The 25,493-nt window shown below is 37.7% G+C and overlaps 1 protein-coding gene across 4 annotated transcripts in view; it reads left to right on the forward strand.

Moving 5' to 3' along the window:
• LOC126092022 (fatty acid 2-hydroxylase) overlaps window positions 1-25,493 on the forward strand; it is a 622,506-nt gene that overhangs the window by 583,459 nt on the left and 13,554 nt on the right. For all 4 annotated transcript variants that reach the window (XM_049907412.1, XM_049907414.1, XM_049907416.1 and 1 more), the window contains 4 exons: window positions 3,711-3,833; window positions 4,312-4,600; window positions 19,763-19,988; window positions 24,844-25,007. In XM_049907412.1, coding sequence (XP_049763369.1) covers window positions 4,391-4,600; window positions 19,763-19,988; window positions 24,844-25,007 — 600 coding nt within the window. In that variant the 5' untranslated portion in view covers window positions 3,711-3,833; window positions 4,312-4,390. The remainder of the gene's footprint in view (window positions 1-3,710; window positions 3,834-4,311; window positions 4,601-19,762; window positions 19,989-24,843; window positions 25,008-25,493) is intronic.

Genomic DNA, 25,493 nt, shown 5'->3' on the forward strand with positions numbered 1-25,493 from the left:
GATGAAATGGGAGATATGATACTGCGTAAAGAGTCTGACAGAGCACTGAAAGACGTAAGTCGAAACAAGGCCCCGGGAGTAGACAACATTCCATTAGAACTACTGACAGCCTTGGGAGAGCCAGGCCTAACAAAACTCTACCATCTGGTGAGCAAGATGTATGAGACAGGCGAAATTCCCTCAGACTTCAAGAAGAATATAGTAATTCCAATCCCAAAGAAATCAGGTGTTGACAGATGCAAAAATTACCGAACTATCAGTTTAATAAGTCACAGCTGCAAAATACTAACGCGAATTCTTTACAGACGAACAGAAAAACTGGTAGAAGCTGACCTCGGGGAAGATCAGTTTGGATTCTATAGAAATATTGGAACACATGAGGCAATACTGACCCTACAACTTATCTTAGAAGAAAGATTAAGGAAGGGCAAACCTACGTTTCTAGCATTTGTAGACTTAGAGAAAGGTTTTGACAATGTTGACTGGAATACTCTCTTTCAAATTCTGAAGGTGGCAGGGGTAAAATACAGGGAGCGAAAGGCTATTTACAATTTGTACAGAAACCAAATGGCAGTTATGAGAGTTGAGGGACATGAAAGGGAAGCAGTGGTTGGGAAGGGAGTGAGACAAGATTGTAGCCTCTCCCCGATGTTATTCAATCTGTATATTGAGCAAGCAGTAAAGGAAACAAAAGAAAAGTTCGGAGTAGGTATTAAAATCCACGGAGAAGAAATAAAAACATTGAGGTTTGCTGATGACATTGCAATTCTGTCAGAGACAGCAAAGGACTTGGAAGAGCAGTTGAACGGAATGGACAGTGTCTTGAAAGGAGGGTATAAGATGAACACTGACAAAAGAAAACGAGGATAATGGAATGTAGTCAAATTAAATCAGGTGATGCTGAGGGAATTAGATTAGGAAATGAGACACTTAAAGTAGTAAAAGAGTTTTGCTATTTGGAGAGCAAAATAACTGATGATGGTCAAAGTAGAGAGGATATAAAATGTAGACTGGCAATGGCAAGGAAAGCGTTTCTGAAGAAGAGAAATTTGTTAACATCGAGTATCGATTTAAGTGTCAGGAAGTCGTTTCTGAAAGTATTTGTATGGAGTGTAGCCATGTATGGAAGTGAAACATGGACAATAAATAGTTTAGATAAAATGAGAATAGAAGCTTTCGAAATGTAGTGCTACAGAAGAATGCTGAAGATTAGATGGGTAGATTGTGGTGTCACCGCCAGACACCACACTTGCTAGGTGGTAGCTTTAAATTGGCCGTGGTCCATTAGTACATGTCGGACCCGCGTGTCGCCACTGTCAGTAATTGCAGACCGAGCGCCACCACACGGCAGGTCTAGAGAGACGTACTAGGACTCGCCCCAGTTGTACGACGACTTTCTTTCCTGACAAGGCAACCGTTGGTTGCGAAAGCTAGAATTTTTTGTGTGTATGTTTGTGTTTGTTTGTGTGTCTATCGACCTGCCAGCGCTTTTGTTTGGTAAGTCTCATCATCTTTCTTTTTTTATATATATATATATATATATATATATATATATATATATATATATATATATATATATATATATATATATTCACACAAGCACCTCTCACACACCAGCTACAGTGCCCAGAGACAGTGCATACATGTGCATTAGTCGTGCTTGTGTGAACATGTGTGTGTGTTTTCTACTTCAGAAGAAAGTTTTTGTCCAAAAGCTTAACATTTTAGCCGTCTTTTCCATTGTGCCTGTCTGTGACTCAATGCCTCCTCTGTGTGGTGAGTACCACTCTATCCTTTCCATATTGTTTTATTCCAAACAGGGATTCTTTAGGAAGACGTCAGGCCTTTCAGTTTGTGTGGCATGTACTGTTTCACAAACTGTAAACGCAAAAGCATGAAAAGAATCTTCCCCAAAAACATTGTTCACTTTGAAGGTGAGCTGCAACAAGAAAATTACCGGGTAAGAGACTTGATTGTAATTAAATAAAATGGAGTTTTCCTAGCAAGGGGGCACATGATGGCATCCATAGGCCCTAAAGTTTGTCTTGGTTTGCTGCAAGTACAATGACCATAACTTAAGTAAATGGGTCAGTTTAGAAAGGACACAGCGGCACCAGCTTCAAGGAGTAACTTCACTGGGCGTTTGTCTACGAATTCATCTAAGTATACTTGCTGGACTGCATTCTGAGAAGTCTGCACATTGGTATATTTATCACTCACTTCATTCACTTTCATACATTAGGGCTTATTTTTGGAAGAGTTGCTAAAATATACGTTTTTCAAATGTCCCTTTTTGGCATACTTGTGACATGTTGCACCCCAGTGGAGTCATGGAGTCATGCACTGCATGTGTGGTGAAGGAAGCAACATTTTCAGCTAAGAAACAATGAGGGCTGCCACTGATGGGGCCCATTGCCACTGCTATAATTGTTGATGGAATCATCTGGGAGGTGGGAAAGATGAGGGTCCTACCAGCATTACATCTGGCATGTCTGTTGTTAGAGAGCTGAGTACAAAACAGCAATTCCTACATAATCTGTGTAGCTCAGTGGCCCAGTCTACATGAGATTGAATGGGGTTGTTTTTCAACTGTCAAAATTCAAACATGGCACTAATAGCATGTTTCTTCATTTAAAAATACTGACCACATAAGATGACTCATAGCTGTGGAAAAGGATTGTTAGTGACTGACCACCAGAACACCAAAAATTGAGATGAAACTAATGATGGAGTAAGAACTAAAATGAGGGTAAGTGAAACAGTGACAGATAGAACTGAAAGAAAATCATTAAACTAGTATAGGCATTTGGTGAGAATGCCAGATGGCAAACGGAAACCACCTGACAGACAAACATGACAGACCACGACATCCTTGGAATGATCACATCAACAAAATAACGGAGCATCCTAGTGTACACAAGAAGAGTGCCCCAAATAGAGGGGCTTGGTAGAAAATAACAGGAATACAGCAATATGTTGTTTTCAATTGATCTTTTTATTAGTTAGTCCTGTAATGATATTTGTAATGCTTTCAGGGTGAGTAAATGGCTCCAGTTCTTCTTTGTAACTTTATTGCTTCTGGTAAATCAACTTCATAAGGGCCCCGTATTGACAAACAATACTCAAGAATTAAATAGGTGGTAAATAAAGGGATGCCTCGGGACAGCCCATTTTTCACTGGTATGAGTGTGAGGGTGCAGAATGGAGATAAATATGCTAACAATACATAGAGTAGGTTAAAAAAGTGAATGAATAATAAGAACTGCAGCAACTAAGTTGGTTCAGCCACATTAAGCTTCACTGTCTTTTAGTTCTTCGTTTTTGACCTTAATACCATGAATTGCACTAGACCTTAAGTTTTATTGTTAGAGACATGTTAACTTTCTGGAAAAAAGTAGATTCTACTGCAATAGGAAGTCAGATTGGAAAATAATGTTTATAATGAAACTGCAGCAAAAAAATTTACCATGAAATAATTCATGATATGATATTGGTAAGTTATGTGAAGTTCTTAAACTTTCCAACATGTGTCAAGAAGTTTACTTGAAAGCATATTTGTCCTTGAAATGGATCAGCACTAGAAGGTGTGACAAACATCAGTTGGAAGATAGAGGTCAATCGATACTTATCAAGATCACAGTAGAGATAAATGATTTTGATTGCAGCTTACATAAATGTTTCCAGCCAGATAACTGTATGCTCCATTTCAGAGTAGGAACACCACTTCATTCAGCAGCAGAAGATATAAGCAGTCATACACTTATCAGCCACTCAGTCAGGTGTCAACTGTGCTGCTGCAATGATGTTCAGTTGATCTGCTTCATCTGTAAATGGTGAGTTGAACACTGCACAAACCAAAAACAATATTCTTGTGGAACTACATACTTATCTCTTCTAATGAAGTTACTTGTTTTGCAAAATTTCAATGTTTTGTCAAAGCTGTTGGTCTGAAATCTTAACTGAGTTACTGTCATATACATATCAGCATCACAGTGTTAAACAACCAAATACTCGTAGCATATAATACAGAAGGAAAATCATTCAGTATATAGTAATTACATAGTTATTTCTTTGTTCTCAGCTCTTCTATTTGATTCTACAGTAAAGAAAGCACTTTATTGTAAACTTAGCAATGTATGTAGGTGTACATCTTATCTTCACTTCATTTAAAGTTTAGCTGGACATCAAGTCAATGTAACATTTGGGTTGTCATTTATCTCCTTTTTTGTATCCTTTTATCAAACAGTACAAGTAACCAAGTGATTGCAACTGAAGCCTCATAAAAGTTGTTCATACCATGATGATTTTCAGGTAGGGTGAAACAAAATCAGTGAAACAGAGAGAAGCAAGTGATAAATAAATTATTCTGAAGACAGTAAAAAGGAACATCATGACAAAAGCCAACTTTGTCATAAAACACAAGGGTGAAGATTATGATATCGGAAAATTTCTCCATTTTCACCCTGGAGGCACTAACACTGTTGCTCCTTATAGAGGGAAAGAGATTAGTCACAAATTGGATGAAATACATCATGCTCCATCAGCATATTACATGATGAAAGACTACAAAGTGAAGAAAGGGGAAGGAGATGACTTAGAGGTAAGAATAGTAGGATTAGTTATTTATATATAATCCAGAATCTCACATTTTCATGAAAATACACAATCATGATGCTCATTGTTTCATTTATATCTATAGAAAATTGGCATAGAAGACATGATAAATACCACCTCACACTCTTCATATATGTGCTGAATATTACATAGTAGTCTGCACTGATACTGCAAATTCTATTTCCAAAGGCACTGAATTTTATAAAGTCCTCTATGATTTGGATTACCTTCAGCATTATTAATTATGAACTATTACAGTATAATATATAACATTACTTCTACAACATTGCTTTTAGTGTGAATATATATTCCAAATACAATGTATTTTTCTTTTTTTCTTGTGTTGTGAACCAAACACAATTATTTTTTAACTGCAGTATTTTAATAGAAACAATTCTCATGCAGAGCTTATGTACATGATAGTTACAATTAGGATGGTTCTGAACAAATCATTCCTTTTTTTTACTGAAGCCACTTTCCCATTCTCAATTGGAGTTTCTTGCAGTACTTAATAACTTTCCTCTGTAAAGTGTTATTGATTCCTATAACCTCTAACTTTTTTGTATTTTATTAATTTTTTTCATTTATAAACTTACTAATCATCATTCTGTAAATTTGTACTAACTCATTCCATAACCAAGTAGCTATGGCTCACATGGTCATGGACAAATAAATATGGATTAGTTCTGCACAAAGTAAAGTATGAGGGCTATCCATAAAGCAATCTCCATTTATTAAAAAAAAAAAAAAACATGAACAAAGTTACAGAATTTGTTTTGCAATACTGTGAATGTACACACTCCAATTTATTTTTCCACATACTTTCCAGCCACAGTGAGAATTTGTTGTAGCCTTTGACAAGCTCTGCAAGTTCACAATCATAGAATTCTGCCACCTGTGACTGAAGCTGCTATGTTGCTTGGTTACAACTTCCCTTTGTACAGAAACGCACAAATAATCTGCTTAAAATGAACACAAAGCTCCACGATGTTGAATCCATGTTTTCTCTAATTCTTTTGCCAATCAAATCAATCAGATCTGCCCTTGCAATTCTCATTAGTGAGAAAAGTGGCTGACCAAAATCATAAACGCTTTGCTTGATTAATGGAAAGGTTAGAGAAAACCACAAATTCACCACTGCAGAGATTTCAGAGATTTATGTTCATTTTTCATGGATTATTTATACTCTTCTATACAAAGGGGAGTTGGAAATCCACACTGTAGATTTCCTTCAGGCACAGATACGACTGCAGAATTTCAGAGCTCGTCAAACACTATGAAAATGTCTCAATGCAGATGGAAACTATGTGGAAAAATAAATTAGAGTGTGTACTTTCACAGCATTGTAAAACAAATTCCGTAACTTCATTCATTTTTTTTTAAAAATAAATGGATTTAACTTCATGAACTGAACAGAGAAATGAGGATAACAAACTGATCAGTCCTATATTATAATACCAAAATTACCTTCACAATGTTTCCGCACAGTATATTGAATCTCAACACTACCCTACTACAGTAACATTCTGGAAGTGGATTCCTCAAAAATACAAGGTCTTTTCAAAAAATTCAAGAGCTTTGTGCACAAATTTTTTCTGCACTTACCTTTTACTTATTGTGTATGGTCTCCTTTGAAATACTCTCCTCCACAATTGATACTCTGCTGCCAGTGCCTTTTGCACTTCCAGAAGCAATTTCGGAATGCCTCTTGCTCGATCACATGGAGTTCTGTCTAATAATCCTCTTTTATCTTGACTATAATTGAAAATCTTCACCCTTTCAACAGGGTTTTCAACTTTGGAAATAAAAAAATGTCCACACGGGCCAGGTCTGGAAAGTATGGAGAATGAGGCAGCACAGTGATTTCGTTTTTTGTGCAATGTGCAGGTGCATTATCGTGATGCAACAGTGATTTCGTTTTTTGTGCAATGTGCGGGTGCATTATCGTGATGCAAAAGTCATGAAATGCTCACCACATTTCAGGTCTTTTCCTTGTCATATTTTCTAGCAGGCGTTGCAACACATCTCAATTGTAAAATCAATTAACAGTTTGTCCCTGTAGCATGAATTCATGATGAACTAATCCTCCAAAGCCAAAGAAAACTATCAGAATGGCTTTTACATTTGACCTGACCTGATGAGCTTTTTTTTGGTCTTCGTGAACCTTTCCTGATCCACTGTGAAGACTGAACTGTGGTCAACATCATAACCATAGACCCACATCCCATCACCAATTATGATTTTCTTAAAGAACATCTCATTCTCATTTGTGCGATCCAAAAGCTCTTCATAGATTGTGAAGGTCTTCCTGGTCTTCACTCATGAGCTATGGGATGAACTTGGTGGCAAGACGATGCATTCCAAGATGCTGTATCAGGATTTCATGACTTGATCCAACTCAAATGTTACATTCTACTGCAGCCTCTCAGTCAGTCTTTGATTGGCACACACAATTTCGTTGATGTTCCTGACATGAGTGTTGTTGGTAGATGTCAAAGGGCATCCTGAACGAGGGTCATCTTTAACTTCCATACGAACCTTTTTAAGAAGTGGGAACCATTTGTAACACCAAGTGTGGCTTAAGCCCTCATCACCATAGGCTTCCTGCATCACTTGATGTGCTTCTGTAAAGGTTTTCCTGAGTTTCACACAAAATTTAAATCAGACAGATTGCTCCTCTAAATCTGACATCTCGAAATTCACAAACTGTGTGACACAACATTCTACTCAGTACAGCACTGAAAAATAACTAACAGACATACAACAATGAAACTTCCAGCAGTTACACATTAAGCACAGGTGTGTGCAGGGATGCCAGCCACAATTTGCTCCAACACACCATTGCCACAAAATTACAAATGTTCTGGAATTTTTTGAACAGACCATGTCAATGGTCTTCCACAAATATGCCTGTATTTCATCACCTGTCACGGTGCGGAGTATTTCTAGAAGAAAGGAGTATACAGAATGAGGTGATAGTAAGGACCACATGGAACAGAAAGCATAATGTAAACATTTGCTCTCCTTTCAAAGCAATTTTAAAATCATAGTGTTAGCCATGTTTATCATATGACTTCACATATAATCTAGTAGACATGCTTACACAGTCTGCATATGAGGATAGGTATTACCTTCCTAGCTTGAGTTAGAATGTATGAAGAAATTTTTTGGTGTAGGTTTAATTCTGTATTTCTTATATATGGAAGTGATCTTTGCTATTTTCCACTCCTCACACACACACACACACACACACACACACACACACACACACACGAGACAATTTAATCCATAAACTTACCTAGCATTTATGGACTACGAAAAAGCATTTGACAGAACTCACAGAGACAAGCTATGGCCAATAATGGAAAATAGAGAAATCCCTAAACATCTGATCTGAGTCACGAAAACCCTATATAAGAAAACCAGAACGGGTTTGACACATGTAAGGGATTAACACCTGGAAAACAAACAAATCAAGGAATAAAACAAGGGTGTAGTTTGTCACTTATATTACTTAATATCTATGTAGATGACGAGACCAGGGAATGGAAAAAAGATAGAACACCATCACGCATAAAGGAAGAAACACAATGTTAGTTGTGGTTGATCAAGTTAGCATATAAGACCATGTAGATAAATTACAAATGGCATTCCATAAGCTAAATGGAGTGCAGGCTACAATCTGACTACATCTCTAAATAAAGTAAAACCACAGCCTTTTTAGGAACTCATCTAGCATGAACAAAAATAGTCCTCAATAATAAACCAATCAAACAGGTAGCCCATTTCAAATATTTTGAATGTGACATATCAAACAATCATGATATGGATCTGCAGAAAATAATTAATACTTACCAGTGTAATGCTGCACAATAAGAACACTTACTGGTAACAAAGGAAGAGTCATAACTTAAATTTTATAAAGTCATGGCAATTCCTACTTTATTATGTGAGGCAGGAAGTTGGATGCTGAGAAAGAAAGATTTACAGCAAGTACAAGCATCAGAAATGAAATTTCTAAGCTCTGTGAAAGGCTGATTTAGGGAAGATAAAACTAGAAATGAGGTAATAAAAGAAGAATTAGGAACCCAACCAATAACCCAAAAGGCAACCAAATACAAAAAGAAAGGAGAGAACATGTGTGTCGTATGTCATAAGGACTTCCTAAACTAGCAATGGATTATAAACTATGGGAAAAGAGAAGAGTGGGAAGAGGGAAGATGAGATGATGAGCCCACAACATGCTCCAGGCCTAACCCTGGAGTGGCAGAATAAGAAGAGATTTAATTCAATGTCTGACGCTGTAAGTAATTACAAAGATGACATCTTGAGGTGTTGGGGTTCTGCTAGATATCAATGTCATCCATATACAGTTTCCATTCCAGTGTGCCTGACAGTGATCTGGAGTTCTGTTCTCAGCACGGTGCACCTGGTGCTGTCTGGGGTTTGTTCCCTATGTCCACTTTCTCAGTTCTTCTTTTGTTGAATACTGTTGCTGCAACCATTGTGTTTTACCATCTCCAGTGCAGGACACAAGGCTTTGCTGTTGGTGCCCAGTCATGACTCATTATATTTTCTATTATCTTTACCTCCATTCACTCTCTTTTTAACACTGTCCCAGTGTTTGGAGGTCTGTGCTAGAACCCCTGTTTCTTCATAAATCATAGATCAGTTCTCAGCAATAGCTGATTTAGTTGCCTGTCCCAGCAGGGTGTGCCTCTGATGTCCACTATTGTAGTCATTTGGCCAACCCATTAAATGCCACATTGGTAAGGTATATTATAAATTCCTAAATTCCTGGTTTTTGAATGTCAAGGTCATCTTTCACATACCCCAGCAGTCCTCTTGAGCACCAGACTGAAAACAGAAAGTCAGCTCACTGTCAGACACACTGGACTGAAAATTGAACATCTCAGGACAATTCTAGTGAGAACAGACTGCAGATGGAGCACCTAGAGCTGACCAGAGAGGGGTATTGGAGCTGTTCCACTCGACTAGCTGTCACAAGTAGCATCTAATGGAGACATCAGTCATGTCAAAATATTGTGCATGGACAACACTGATATGCAGCAGAACACGTGAAACCTCGAGATGTCAACAGATTGTGAGGAAGGACAGAAGAATTGTCTACACACACACACACACACACACACACACACACACACACACACAGTGGGTCAACACAATGTAACTCAACAGTGTTTGCAATGAAAACACTAGGTTTTCTGTTTGAGAGTGCCAACATGGTTTCATGTACAATAAAAAGCTATGCAGTACACTTCTTTCTAGTGGCCTTCAACAAGATGTATGAATATGGGGTCTTTCCTGTGCTGAGACCACATTGTTAATAAGATGTGAATTAAGAGAAGAAAATTCTCACAATCAATGCAGCCCAATGAATAGCTGTAGAAAGGTTTCTACACAGCTGTATGTTCCATACCATACTGCCCTCTTCAAGACAGCCAGCAATTCTTGTGCAGACCCATGTGATGCCTACTTGCTACAAAGCTATCGTAAATCCTCCCTGTGGTGTTTGAAAAATTGACAACTTTCTGGATCCAAGGATACTCACAACATCTGCTGCATTCATCATCCTCTCTCTCATAAGTATTTTTAATGTCAGCAGATATTAGGACGCAATGTTATGTTGTTGTTGTTGTGGTCTTCAGTCCTGAGACTGGTTTGATGCAGCTCTCCATACTACTCTATCCTGTGCAAACTTCTTCATCTCCCAGTACCTACTGCAACCTACATCTGTGTGGTGTAATTAAAACCTAGTCTGTGATGGAACAAAACCTAGTCTACTGTTTTGTCTGTCATATAGCCTGTATGGTATTGTCTTGTCTAAGCCAGCATTGTATGCAACCCATGTTTTCTGTAGAAGAAAATATATGACATCTGGGAACCAATGGAAACCACCTAGAACATTTTTTTTACATGGGCAATGAAATCAAGCGAAGTGCAGGGGTTGAAAAGAATCCCCAATAAACTGGAAGGAATTAAGAAGTTTTAACAGTCAGTATCAACGTCGACCATTGGCGGAAAACCATACTACATCTGACCAAAAGCACAGAGCAGGCAACTAACACTGGAACTTCAGAAGAGAGGAGACTGAACAATTAAAAATGGCTGCCTATACAGAAATCTATTTAGTTATTTTTCTGAGACCACTTGTTGGTGTTCTGCTGAATTTTCCATTCTACAGCTGCACAAAAAGTTGGCATGTACCTATGTCCACTGATGGCACTTTGTTGGTAGATGCAAAGTATATCAATGTGCTGAATGACCAGACAGCTCAATGCCTGACATGTTTATGGCTTCAGTCTGAGAGATAAAACTCATGAAGTAGGTAATGAAATTACCTGCCTGCACAGAATTCTCCCATTCCACCAAGACCAGCACCTCACTCAGCTGTTCAATAAGCATTTGTTAAGTGCACATGCACCTGAATTTAAGGTCTCGCATGAAATAATTGTTATACAAGCTCTGTTAGAAAAATTCTGGAACTTTCTTCACAAAATTTTCCTGTGCTTACCTTTTACTTAATGTGCATGATCTCTTTGAATTACTTTCCTCTACACTTGATACACCACTCATAAAGCTGGGTGCAGAAAAATTTCCACTGCCACTCACAATAAAAGATTATTTATTCATCACATGACTGGTTTCAGGTGTTTATACATTCATGTACATACTTATATGGATGGAGAGTACTGTATAAATACAAAGAAAATTATTTGCTGGTGACTAAGCACATACAAGTGGAACAATTGTAAGACGCAAGGCAGCATTTGTCAAAAGTATATCTGTATTTACATAAAGATGAAGCATCATTATTATAATTACTCTGCGGTGACAGTTTTTCCATTTAGTTGCGAATTTGTTATCATGTGATAATGATAACAAATGTGCAACTAAATGGAAAAACTGTCACCACAGTGTAATAATAATAATAATAATAATAATAATAATAATAATGCTTCATCTTTATGTAAGTAGAGGTATATTTTCGATAAATGCTGCCTTCCCACTTACAATTGTTCCACTTGTATCTGTTTAGTCACCAGAAAATAATTTTCTTTGTATTTGTACAGTGATATCCAGCAATATACACATGTACATGATTGTATAAACATCTGAGGATGAACACACGTCGAAACCCAGTTGTGTGACTAATAAATAATCTTTTGTTGTGCCTGGTAGTGGAAATTTTTCTACACCATGCAAAGGAACAGTCACAGAGTTCAACAGCATCCACTGTGGATAAAATTCACTCCCAAAGCTGTTTATACTTCTGGATGCAATCCTAGTATGTCTGTCACTGGATTGTGTGAAGCACACAATTTGTGAATATTCTTTTAATTGGTGCAAAATTATGAATGTTCCATAAGTTTTTGAACAGACTTCTTCATACAATCAATCTTCCATCTAAGTAAAATGTTCTGCTATGCACTGGGAAATATGTTTATCTGGCAATAAAGTTTTCTGGGATGACATTCTTGTATAAAATTTTATTTTGTATGAAAAGACGATGAAGAATATCTAATATAATAAATTTACCTATCTGTTTCATTTAAAATACACATCAATAGTGGAGTCTTTGTTTTAATGTATGTGGTTCTCTATTAGTTGGATTTCCTTCATGTAATCCATTCTAAACTCTATAAATCTGAGCATTGCCTCCAACAATCTGGAACCTAACAATTTTTCAAAAATTGGTGAAAGGAGATAGAAGCTACTACAGCATTTCTTATTAATGTGGGGCTAGCAAAACATATCATTATATAACTGGAGACCAACATGGCTCCCATCAAAGAATACCACTAGAAATACATCCTAACTTAGTGCTCAATAAATGAGCAAAGATTATATTTCGATCAGTTACAATGTGTGGAGCATCTTGACAAAGAAAGTGCCCGATGACATGAATCTTGTGACCAGATAATAGCTATGTTGTTGTTGTTGTCTTCAGTCTGAAGAGTGGTGTGATGCTGCTCTCTGCCTCTTTTATCCTGTGCAAGCCTGTCCATCTCTGAGTTACTACTGCAACCTACATCCTTCTGTATCTGCTTACTGCATTCATCTCTTGGTCTCCCTCTATGATTTTTACACCTCACATTTCCCTCCTGTACCAAATGGGAGATCCCTTGATCTCTTAGAATGTTTCCTACCAACCCACCCCTTCTTCTTGTTAGGTTGTGCCACAAATTTCTTTTCTCCTCAATTCTATTCAGTACCTCCTCATTAGTTACATGATCTACCCACCTAATCAACACATGTCTACTGCAGCACCACATTTCACTCCCTGTGTTTTACCCCTGCTACCATCAAAATTTCAAAGAGAGTATTGCAGTGAATATTGCCAAAAGCTTTCTCTAAGTCTACAAATGCTCTAAGCATAGGTTTGCCTTTCTTTAACTCTTAGTGTATTGCTATATTTCTCCAGAAACCAAACTGATCTCTCCTGAGGTCTGCTTCTACCAGTTTTCTATTTGTCTGTAAAGAATTCATCTTAGTATTTTGCAACCCTGACTTAGGAAACTGTTAGTCCAGTAGTTTCCACACCTGTCAATACCCGCTTTCTTTTGAATTGGAATTATAGTCTTCTTGAAGTCTGAGGGTATTTCACCTGTCTCATACATCTTGCTCATTAGATGGAAGAGTTTTGTCATGATTGGCTTTCCCTACAGTAGTTCTAATGGATTGTTTACTCCCAGGGCATTGTTTCAGCTTAGGTCTTGAAGTGCTCTGTCAAATTGTTCACACAGTATCATACCTCCCATCTCATCTTCATTTACATCCTCTCTCATTTCAATAATACTGCCCTCAAGTACATTTCCCTTGTATACAATCTCTATATATTCCTTCCACCTTTTACTTTTAAATTCTTTGATTAGAACTGGTTTTCCATCTCAGCTCTTGATGTTCATACAGATGGTTCTCTTTTCTCCAAAGGTCTCTCTAATTTTTCCTGAAGATGATTCCCCCCCCCCCCCCCCCCCCCCCCCCCAGAGATATATGCTTGTAAATCCTTATATTTGTCCTGTGGCCATTCCTGTTTAGCTATTTTGCACTTTTATCAGTCTCATTTTTGAAACATTTGTGTTCCTTTTTGCCAGTTTCCTTTACTGCATTTTTATATTTTCTCCTTTCATCGATTAATTTCAATATCTCCTGTGCTACCCAAGGATTACCAACAGCCCCTTCTTTTTACCTACTTGATCCTCTGCTGCCTTCAGTATTTTATCTCTCAAAGCTACTCATTCCATTTCTGCTGTATTCCCTTCCTGTTCTTATCAACCGTTGTCTAATGCACCCTCTGAAACTCTCAACAAGCTCTGTTTCTTTCAGTTTATCCAGGTTATGTCTTCTTAAATTCCTACTTTTTTGCAGATTCTTCAGTTTTAATCTACAGTTCATGCCAATAAACTGTGGTCAGAGTCCACATCTGCCCTTGGAAATGTGTTATAATTTAAAACCTTTTTCCTAACTCTCTTTATTACCTTTATATAATCTATCTGAAACCTTCCAGTGTCTCCAGGTCTCTTTCATGTATACCACCTTCTTTTATGATTCTTAAACCAAGTGTTAACTTTAAGTAAGTTATGCTCTGTGCAAAATTCTACATGTGGCTTCCTCTTTCATTCATTTCCCCCAGTCCGTATTCAGCTAGTTCTTTACCTTCTCTTCCTTTTCCTTCTATCAAATTCCACTTCCCCTTGACTACGAAGTTTTCATTTCCATTAACTAACTGGATAATTTCTTTTTTATCTCATCATACATTTTTCAGTCTCTTCATCATCTGCAGAGCTAGTTGGCATATAAATTTGTACTATTGTGGTGTCTATGGGCTTTGTGTCTGTCTTGGATACAATGAAGTGTTCACTATGCTGTTCATAGTAACTTAAGCATGTTCCTATTTTTTTATTCATTAGTAAACCTACTCCTGCATTAACCCCATTTGATTTTGCATTTATGAAACTGTATTCACCTGACCAGAAGTCCTGTTTCTACTACCACTGGACTTCTTCACTATCTAACTTTAACCTATCCATATGTAATTTAACCTATCCACTCCCCTTTTTAAATTTTCTAACCTGCCTGGCTGATTAAGCAATCTGACATTCCACGCCAGTTTTGTTTCTCCCCATAATGACATCATCCTGAGAAGTCACCATGCGGAGATCCGAATGGAGGACTATTTTACCTCCAGAATATTTTACTCAAGAGAATGCCATCATCATTTAACCACACACTAGAGCTGCATACCCTCAAGAAAAATTACAGTTGTAGTTTCCCCTTGCTTTCAGCCATACACAGTACCAGCACAGAAAGGCCATTTTGGTTGAAATGCTGCAAGGCCAGACCAATCAATCAGACTGTTGCCCCTGCAATTAGTGAAAACGCTGCTGCATCTCTTCACGATATATTTGTCTGGCATCTCAACAGATATCCCTTCATTGTGTCTGCACCTATAGCTAAGAGCTAATGAAAAATTAATTCAGTACATTTGTTTACTGATGGTCCGTGACCATCTTCAGTGCTATCAATAATAATCACAATTATCATACAAAAGCAGATAAACAGTCTAAACAGTGTTGTGAGCAGAAACTTCTTGAGTTAATGTGTGGTATTGCATTTTTGATAACCAACTTATTGATCCAGTTGTTGTAGTAACAATTCTTGCAGAATCTGTAACTGGACAACTTGAACTATGTTCTTTGAGAACAGGGACTGCAAAATACCTACAAGATGAATCCTGTGCTCATTCTTTATAATTAGAGATCAGGTCTTCAATAACACTGTTGTGGACATTGCATCACTTGTGATGATGGTCACCAAGATCCCCTTTTGTTTCTTCAATACACTATTGTTTGTGGAGTAACCAAAAAGTAAAAGGAAGTAAGGAGTTACTTTCTTACATTTTAAAGGCTTGTTGACACATTGAAAAATAATGTAGGTATCAACTTTGATTAACAACATAGCATTTGTCCATATGAGCTACAAAGTACAGGGTTATTACAAATGATTGAAGCGATTTCACAGCTCTACAATAACTTTATTATTTGAGATATTTTCACAATGCTTTGCACACACATACAAAAACTCAAAAAGTTTTTTTAGGCATTCACAAATGTTCCATATGTGCCCCTTTAGTGATTCAGCAGACATCAAGCCGATAATCAAGTTCCTCCCACACACGGCGCAGCATGTCCCCATCAATGAGTTCGAAAGCATCGTTGATGCGAGCTCGCAGTTCTAGCACATTTCTTGGTAGAGGAGGTTTAAACACTGAATCTTTCACATAACCCCACAGAAAGAAATCGCATGGGGTTAAGTCGGGAGAGCGTGGAGGCCATGACATGAATTGCTGATCATGATCTCCACCACGACCGATCCATCGGTTTTCCAATCTCCTGTTTAAGAAATGCCGAACATCATGATGGAAGTGCGGTGGAGCACCATCCTGTTGAAAGATGAAGTCGGCGCTGTCGGCGCTGTTGGTCTCCAGTTGTGGCATGAGCCAATTTTCCAGCATGTCCAGATACACATGTCCTGTAACGTTTTTTTTGCAGAACTTTAAACCGTGAGATTGCACAAAACACGTTAACTTTTGGTGAATTGCGAATTTGCTGCACGAATGTGTGAGGATTCTCTAACGCCCAGATTCACACATTGTGTCTGTTCACTTCACCATTAAGAAAAAATGTTGCTTCATCACTGAAAACAAGTTTTGCACTGAACGCATCCTCTTCCATGAGCTGTTGCAACCGCGCCGAAAATTCAAAGCGTTCGACTTCCACGGGCTACGTGTGAAACTCGCCTGCACGCGTTCAACCGTTTCTGTGCTCACTGCAGGCCGACCCGTTGATTTCCCCTTACAGAGGCATCCAGAAGCTTTAAACTGCGCATACCATCGCCGAATGGAGTTAGCAGTTGGTGGATCTTTGTTGAACTTCGTCCTGAAGTGTCGTTGCACTGTTATGACTGACTGATGTGAGTGCATTTCAAGCACGACATACGCTTTCTCAGCTCCTGTCGCCATTTTGTCTCACTGTGCTCTCGAGCGCTCTGGCAGCAGAAACCTGAAGTGCGGCTTCAGCCGAACAAAACTTTATGAGTTTTTCTACGTATCTGTAGGGTGTCGTGACCATATGTCAATGAATGGAGCTACAGTGAATTTATGAAATCGCTTCAATCATATGTAATAGCCCTGTATATTGAATACATTGGATTGTCTTTCAACATGAGTAGCAGAGGGAAATTGACAATAAGATAGAAGTAAATACTGGATGAGTGACTATCAGCTGCACTGTCCCCATACCTGTCAGTTTCAGAGAGTTGTAGCTCAGAACCTATTAAGAGAAGAATTACGTTTGTCTGATGTTTTCCCTTCATACATATCAGTATTAGCATCTGTTAATGTACTCCAGTTGCCTCTGGAAATAACTTGATTAACCACTAACAGCGTTATGTCTTTCTATGTTTACTGAAGCCAGTTGACTTCCCAGTGTATTTTGTTATGGTTATTTCATGATGTGTTTCACATATTCATGGACTTTATAACTCCACTCCTGGCAGATAATTATCAGATAACTAGTATATCATTTAAACCTCTTTCTGCCAGATAAGGTTAATATACTGTCAGAGAGCCCATTTTTACTGCTGAACAAACTGACATAGTTCTTTGCAAGAATTTTTTGACAAAGATGACTGAGTGTTTAGAATGTGAATGCCATACTTAGCTTTTGCTTAAGTTAATCTTCTACACTTCACTACTAAATTTAAATTCCTGCCTACCCTGAAGACATCATAAATGGAGAATCCACAAAAATTTGACAAATGTCTCATCCCCCAACACCTGCCTAGTGTTAGAGTAACTGCATCTAATATTGCATATATGAGCTAACATTGTTAGACGTTTGCATTCTCCTAGGCAGATTTGTGTTTCTCTATTAGTGCATCAGGACCTACTGATTCCACCTGCAACAAATTAATGATATTTGTGAAACTTATCAATAATTTCCAACACCTAGCCAAGTGGAGTACAGTACTTTCTACTTCCATGTCAAATCCGACAATTATTTCTACAAACTAGTCTCAGCAAAATTACACATAGCAACAAATGTTATATAAAATAGAACACAGTACACAGTATTCACTGCTCAGTAAATTTATTCTGACTTGTAGTTACAAATTAGATTATTTTGAAGGAATGTATTCTTGTTTCATTGTTGCCTGTATTTGAAATACACACTTGGTTAAATGATTTCCAAAAATTTCTTGATAACTTTTTCTAGGCATCCATAGCATTTGAAATACCAGAATATGTTCAATTGCTAAAACAGAAGCAACCAGTGGAGGTTTGAAACACACACAAATGAAAAATTAATGTTAATTTTTGAGCTTATAGAACTTTATTTGTGATTCTTTGTTTGGAAAATGTTGAGGGACAAGGCAGAAACAGAACAAGACAAAATAAAAGTGAATAAGTGAAAGGGAGATCAAAAGTTCATTTATTTATTTATTTATTGGGAGAGACCAAAACCAACATCTCCTTTCCTCACTCATCTGGACTTATTTTCTTTCAAATTAAATGGTAACAGCATTATACTTATAATGTTGTTGTTCAACTACATCATAAACTTCATGACAAAGTATGGCAACAGTACAAAACCTGGAAATGTTAATATGAAAATTCCAAGCCATGAAATGAAAATAAAAATTTCTAGAAATTGGTTAAGTAGTGGTGTAACATAATATTCAGATCTGAGTAGAGATCAGTGATCATATTGGCTACTTCTAGAGTTCGACTCTACCAAAACAATGGTTCGGTCATTTTGGTACATTACATAGCTGACATAGTAAATGGTAGGATTACCGGTGGTATTGGCAGTGTTGGTAGGGAAAGAAAAATAAATGAATGTGTAAGAAAGGAACTGGGAGCTGACGACTTCTCTTTGTTTTTGCTGTTGTTTGTTTTGCACATAGAACTGCACAGCATTCAGTGTTAATCCATTGTGGATTTTATATCATTACAGAACATAAATTGCATTTTATGTGTAATAATAATTAGTTCATCATGTAACTTCTGCCCTTTTATATAACCAAAGAAATTTCTTTTGATGCAAGTATCATTTACATGTACAAACATAAAAAATTATGTAATTGTTATTGTCACTTTGTACTTGATAGAATTCCTTCATTATGATCATAGGCAAGTGTTTCCTGTTATTATTGATAAATGCAAAAGTTGTTTCTGAATAAAAGATACATGTTTTATATATGATTGGCAAGGTATTGAAGTGTTGTTTAAAGTAATTTTTTAAGGAAATTGCATTCAGTGGCACTACATGATAAATCTGTATTTATTATTTTGATTATTATTTTTTTTATGATGACATCCATCTGTTTCACACTGCAAATCAACAATTTTCGAATAAAACCTGAACACTGACAATTTCAATCTTGCTATAGGCCGACATACAGTTAATTTTTAAGTAACAGCCAGAAGAGTAACTATGCAGAACAAAAATTTTCTGCAGATTATGCGGCCATTTACATCCCCTCATTCAGTTTTTAAACACTTCCCTTCACTGCTTCCAGTTTCTAGGGGAATCTAGTAAGACACTGAATGCATACATAAAGAAAGCAAATGATATGAGGTAAAGCCCAAAGGGTATGCAACACACCTAAGGTACAGGTAACAAGGATACAATCTTCACTGACAATGGTTACTAGGAAAACTAACACAGTCTACACTTACTTATGATAGTCTATGGGAGTTTTACAACTCTAGTTTCTACTAATAGAGGCTAACTACGTCCAGTCTTCAGGAGTACGCAAGTCCTAATAAGAAACTCAATATAATTAGACAGATCATATTCCCTACATGCTAATTATTCCACTTACTGAACCAGAGTCTAAGAACTTGTTCATTCATCCATTGGGTATTCTACAGGTAAACACTGAAAATTTTTACATCGATCAAAAATTATGTAAGATACATTTACGAAAATTATTGTAACTATTCAAGTACCGTGTCATTTAACATAGACTTGATAACATTACATATGTAATCCAAAATATATGCAAAATATCTGTACATTGTGCTATTACTAATTAAAAAAGTACTTTCTTCTTACAGAAATATGTTGATTGGTCCAAACCAATGCTGGCACAAGTTGGAAAACTTGGAAAACATTATGATCAATGGGTGCAATCTCCTGTAGATAGAGAGCTGAGATTATTTCAGTCTGATTTTCTGGAGAAACTGTCAGTAACATATTGGTATGTGATACCATTAGTATGGGTTCCTGTGACATCACTCTTCATTCTTAAAGGGATCTCTCATAACAACGAATTTTCTGCAGGTATACTGATTTTCGTAACTTTTCTCTAACAGTAAGGTATTTATTGTTGCTAAACATTTAACCTTTATCAGAAGTTTTAACTGAATGAAAGGAACTTCTGATAAAAATGTAACCTCATTTGGAATGTTCATCATAGAAGTGAACTGTAGCCAGTTTTTTTATCATGGAAAATTCACACTACTGTTAAGAGGGGACCAATTAGAACAGTTTTAATACAATATGTCAACACATCTAAACTGCTTTAAAACACCTTGCTTTTACTACACATGTTGATTACTTGTCTGATTATTTCCTAACCAGTGAGACACACATTTCTTCAACACTATGCTATTTACAAATACAGTCTTAGTCTACAACACATTCTAAAGTTTCTTTTTCTCATTTTTTAGTTTAATTTATTAGTCCTCTAGACCACACATGATACACGAAAGTACATTACAAAATGTGACAATGTGTGGTATTCAATTTCAGAGGGCAAGAAAAAACAAAACTCCCAGGCAGATTAAAACTGTTGCCAGACTGGGACTCGAACCTCGGACCTCTGCCTTTTGCGGGCAAGTGCTCTACCAGCTTTACTTCCGCTAGCACCACATCTCCTTCCTTCCACCTGCCTGCAAAAAGCAAAGGTCCCAGATGCATGTCCCAGTCCAGCACACAGTTTTAAGCTACCAGGATGTTTCACATCAGCACACATCTGCTAGAGAGAAAATTCATTCAGGAATGGAAGGGGAAAGCTTGTTCACCTGGTCAGTACAGTGCACACTGATTCATAAATACTGATTAGCAAGCCATTAGGCACACTGCTTACAGAACAAATCACATAAAATTATCCTTAACTGTCTGATCTAGTACATTAAACAATGGAAAATCCAGGATGGAAGGTTAACAGTATTATGAAAAGGATAGTTGCTACTCACCAACTCTGTGTGTGTGTGTGTGTGTGTGTGTGTGTGTGTGTGTGTGTGTGTGTGTGTGTGTGTGTGTGTGTTTTGTGCCTATCTGTGACTCAGCATCTCCACTATTTGGTGAGTAGCATCTATCCTTTTCATAATATTGATCTTATATATTTTATCATTAATTAGCTAAATCCCCCCATGAACCATGGACCTTGCAGTTGGTGGGGAGGCTTGCATGCCTCAGCGTTACAGATGGCCGTACCGTAGGTGCAACCACAACGGAGGGGTATCTGTTGAGAGGCCAGACAAACATGTGGTTCCTGAAGAGGGGCAGCAGCCTTTTCAGTAGTTGCAGGGGCAACAGTCTGGATGATTGACTGATCTGGCCTTGTAACATTAACCAAAACGGCCTTGCTGTGCTGGTACTGCGAACGGCTGAAAGCAAGGGGAAACTACAGCCGTAATTTTTCCCGAGGACATGCAGCTCTACTGTATGATTAAATGATGATGGCGTCCTCTTGGGTAAAATATTCCGGAGGTAAAATAGTCCCCCATTCGGATCTCCGGGTGGGGACTACTCAGGAGGACGTCGTTATCAGGAGAAAGAAAACTGGCGTTCTACGGATCGGAGCGTGGAATGTCAGATCCCTTAATCGGGCAGGTAGGTTAGAAAATTTAAAAAGGGAAATGGATAGGTTAAAGTTAGATATAGTGGGAATTAGTGAAGTTCGGTGGCAGGAGGAACAAGACTTTTGGTCAGGCGATTACAGGGTTATAAATACAAAATCAAATAGGGGTAATGCAGGAGTAGGTTTAATAATAAATAAAAAAATAGGAGTGCGGGTTAGCTACTACAAACAGCATATTGAACGCATTATTGTGGCCAAGATAGACACAAAGCCCATGCCTACTACAGTAGTACAAGTTTATATGCCAACTACCTCTGCAGATGATGAAGAAATAGATGAAATGTATGACGAGATAAAAGAAATTATTCAGGTAGTGAAGGGAGACGAAAATTTAATAGTCATGGGTGACTGGAATTCGTCAGTAGGAAAAGGGAGAGAAGGAGACATAGTAGGTGAATATGGATTGGGGGGAAGGAATGAAAGAGGAAGCCACCTTGTAGAATTTTGCACAGAGCATAACTTAATCATAGCCAACACTTGGTTCAAGAATCATAAAAGAAGGTTGTATACCTGGAAGAATCCTGGAGATACTAAAAGGTATCAGATAGATTATATAGTGGTAAGACAGAGATTTAGGAACCAGGTTTTAAATTGTAAGACATTTCCTGGGGCAGATGTGGATTCTGACCACAATCTATTGGTTATGAACTGCAGATTGAAACTGAAGAAACTGCAAAAAGGTGGGAATTTAAGGAGATGGGACCTGGATAAACTGAAAGAACCAGAGGTTGTAGAGAGTTTCAGGGAGAGCATAAGGGAACAATTGACAGGAATGTGGGAAAGAAATACAGTAGAAGAAGAATGTGTAGCTCTGAGGGATGAAGTAGTGAAGGCAGCAGAGGATCAAGTAGGTATAAAGACGAGGGCTAATAGAAATCCTTGGGTAACAGAAGAAATATTGAATTTAATTGATGAAAGGAGAAAATATAAAAATGCAGTAAATGAAGCAGGCAAAAAGGAATACAAACGTCTCAAAAATGATATCGACAGGAAGTGCAAAATGGCTAAGCAGGGATGGCTAGAGGACAAATGTAAGGATGTAGAGGCTTGTCTCACTAGGGGTAAGATAGATACTGCCTACAGGAAAATTAAAGAGACCTTTGGAGAGAAGAGAACCACTTGTATGAATATCAAGAGCTCAGATGGCAACCCAGTTCTAAGCAAAGAAGGGAAGGCAGAAAGGTGGAAGGAGTATATAGAGGGTTTATACAAGGGCGATGTACTTGAGGACAATATTGTGGAAATAGAAGAGGATGTAGATGAAGACGAAATGGGAGATAAGATACTGCGTGAAGAGTTTGACAGAGCACTGAAAGACCTGAGTCGAAACAAGGCCCCGGGAGTAGACAACATTCCATTTGAACTACTGATGGCCTCGGGAGAGCCAGTCATGAAAAAACTCTACCATCTGGTGAGCACGATGTATGAGACAGGCGAAATACCCTCAGACTTCAAGAAGAATATAATAATTCCAATTCCAAAGAAAGCAGGTGTTGACAGATGTGAAAATTACCGAACTATCAGTTTAATAAGTCACAGCTGCAAAATACTAACGCGAATTCTTTACAGACGAATGGAAAAACTGGTAGAAGCCGACCTCAGGGAAGATCAGTTTGGATTCCGTAGAAATGTTGGAACACGTGAGGAAATACTGACCTTACGACTTATCTTAGAAGAAAGATTAAGAAAAGGCAATCCTACATTTCTAGCATTTGTAGACTTAGAGAAAGCTTTTGACAATGTTAACTGGAATACTCTCTTTCAAATTCTGAAGGTGGCAGGGGTAAAATACAGGGAGCGAAAGGCTATTTACAGTTTGTACAGAAACCAGATGGCAGTTATAAGAGTCGAGGGGCATCAAAGGGAAGCAGTGGTTGGGAAAGGAGTAAGACAGGGTTGTAGCCTCTCCCCGATGTTATTCAATCTGTATATTGAGCAAGCAGTAAAGGAAACAAAAGAAAAATTCGGAATAGGTATTAAAATTCGTGGAGAAGAAGTAAAAACTTTGAGGTTCGCCGATGACATTGTAATTCTGTCAGAGACAGCAAAGGACTTGGAAGAGCAGTTGAACGGAATGGACAGTGTCTTGAAAGGAAGATATAAGATGAACATCAACAAAAGCAAAACGAGGATAATGGAATGTAGTCAAATTAAGTCGGGTGATGCTGAGGGAATTAGATTAGGAAATGAGACACTTAAAGTAGTAAAGGAGTTTTGCTATTTAGGGAGTAAAATAACCGATGATGGTCGAAGTAGAGAGGATATAAAATGTAGACTGGCAATGGCAAGGAAAGCGTTTCTCAAGATGAGGAATTTGTTAACATCGAGTATCGATTTAAGTGTCAGGAAGTCGTTTCTGAAAGTATTTGTATGGAGTGTAGCCATGTATGGTAGTGAAACATGGACGATAACTAGTTTGGACAAGAAGAGAATAGAAGCTTTCGAAATGTGGTGCTACAGAAGAATGCTGAAGATAAGGTGGGTAGATCACATAACTAATGAGGAGGTATTGAATAGGATTGGGGAGAAGAGGAGTTTGTCGCACAACTTGACTAGAAGAAGGGATCGGTTGGTAGGACATGTTTTGAGGCATCAAGGGATCACAAATTTAGCATTGGAGGGCAGTGTGGAGAGTAAAAATCATAGAGGGAGACCAAGAGATGAATACACTAAGCAGATTCAGAAGGATGTAGGTTGCAGTAGATACTGGGAGATGAAGCAGCTTGCACAGGATAGAGTAGCATGGAGAGCTGCATCAAACCAGTCTCAGGACTGAAGACCACAACAACAAACAACAATTAGCTAAATCTCTAAGATGCATAAAAGCTGTCACTCATTTCACACTCCATGAGGATGAATCAAATAGGATGTAATCTTGACACGTGGCACAATAAAAGGTGTCCTCTGATCACATCTGATGAGGAGTTACTAAGTATAGACACACAAACTGTAGATCTCTTGTTATATAACTCTGTTTCTATCTTTCATCTCATTCTGTATCTCTACACCCTTTCCATCCAATGCTCCACTCCTACCACAACAATCATGGTAACGAATTATTAAACAAATTGCCTTATAGTCATCAAGTAATATGCAAGACATTTTTCCTAGTTTTCATTTTCAAAAAGCATAAATGTAACATGTCCTCAGTTGAAGAATTTCCTACATTATTGTTTGGAACATGAACATAGCTCAGCCCTAAATAAAATAATATGGTCAGAAATGTTTCAATGCTAGTTGACACTACAGTATACCTTTCTTCTCTCATAGATCCTACATTCCCTGCATGGGTGATTGGCAGCTTCCTGTTCGGAGTAGGACTATGGTCTCTCCTAGAGTATACTTTACATCGATGGGTATTCCACATGAAACCTCCAGCAGATTCTCCTGGACTTATCACATTTCACTTTTTGATACATGGGTTACATCATAAGGTAAGTGCCTTATCCATAATTTCTAAACATACCCTGAAGAATACAGCAATGTAGATTATTTCTAAATGTTTTCACATTGTTCAAGATGAAATCGTTAGACCAAATAAATGTTGGTGTTACAGACATAAAAGTTGTGATGAGAATTTTTCATTTCTTGTGGAAAGTAATGGAATGTCAAAATAAAAGTTCGGTTTATCTAAGACATATGAAAGTTTACTCTCAATAAAAAGTTTAAGTTATGCAACAACTTTACAAAAGACTGCAAATATCAAGCTCTGTGAACTAGTGTTAGTTCCAGTCAGTTCTAAAACAGTGGTGGAAATTCAAAAGTAATAAAAGCAAGGCAGGCAGATCCCTTGACCCAAGTCAACAGAAATCAGAGAACAATGGAGTTTCCAGTATTATGTGTATTGCCCCCACAAGTAAACATTACATTTCCATTGGCTGGTGGTTTCTGTGTCTTCTTCACTACCTACTGTGTCTTCT

Source organism: Schistocerca cancellata, chromosome 7, assembly GCF_023864275.1.
Source record: "Schistocerca cancellata isolate TAMUIC-IGC-003103 chromosome 7, iqSchCanc2.1, whole genome shotgun sequence".
Classification (NCBI taxonomy): Eukaryota; Metazoa; Arthropoda; class Insecta; order Orthoptera; family Acrididae; genus Schistocerca; species Schistocerca cancellata.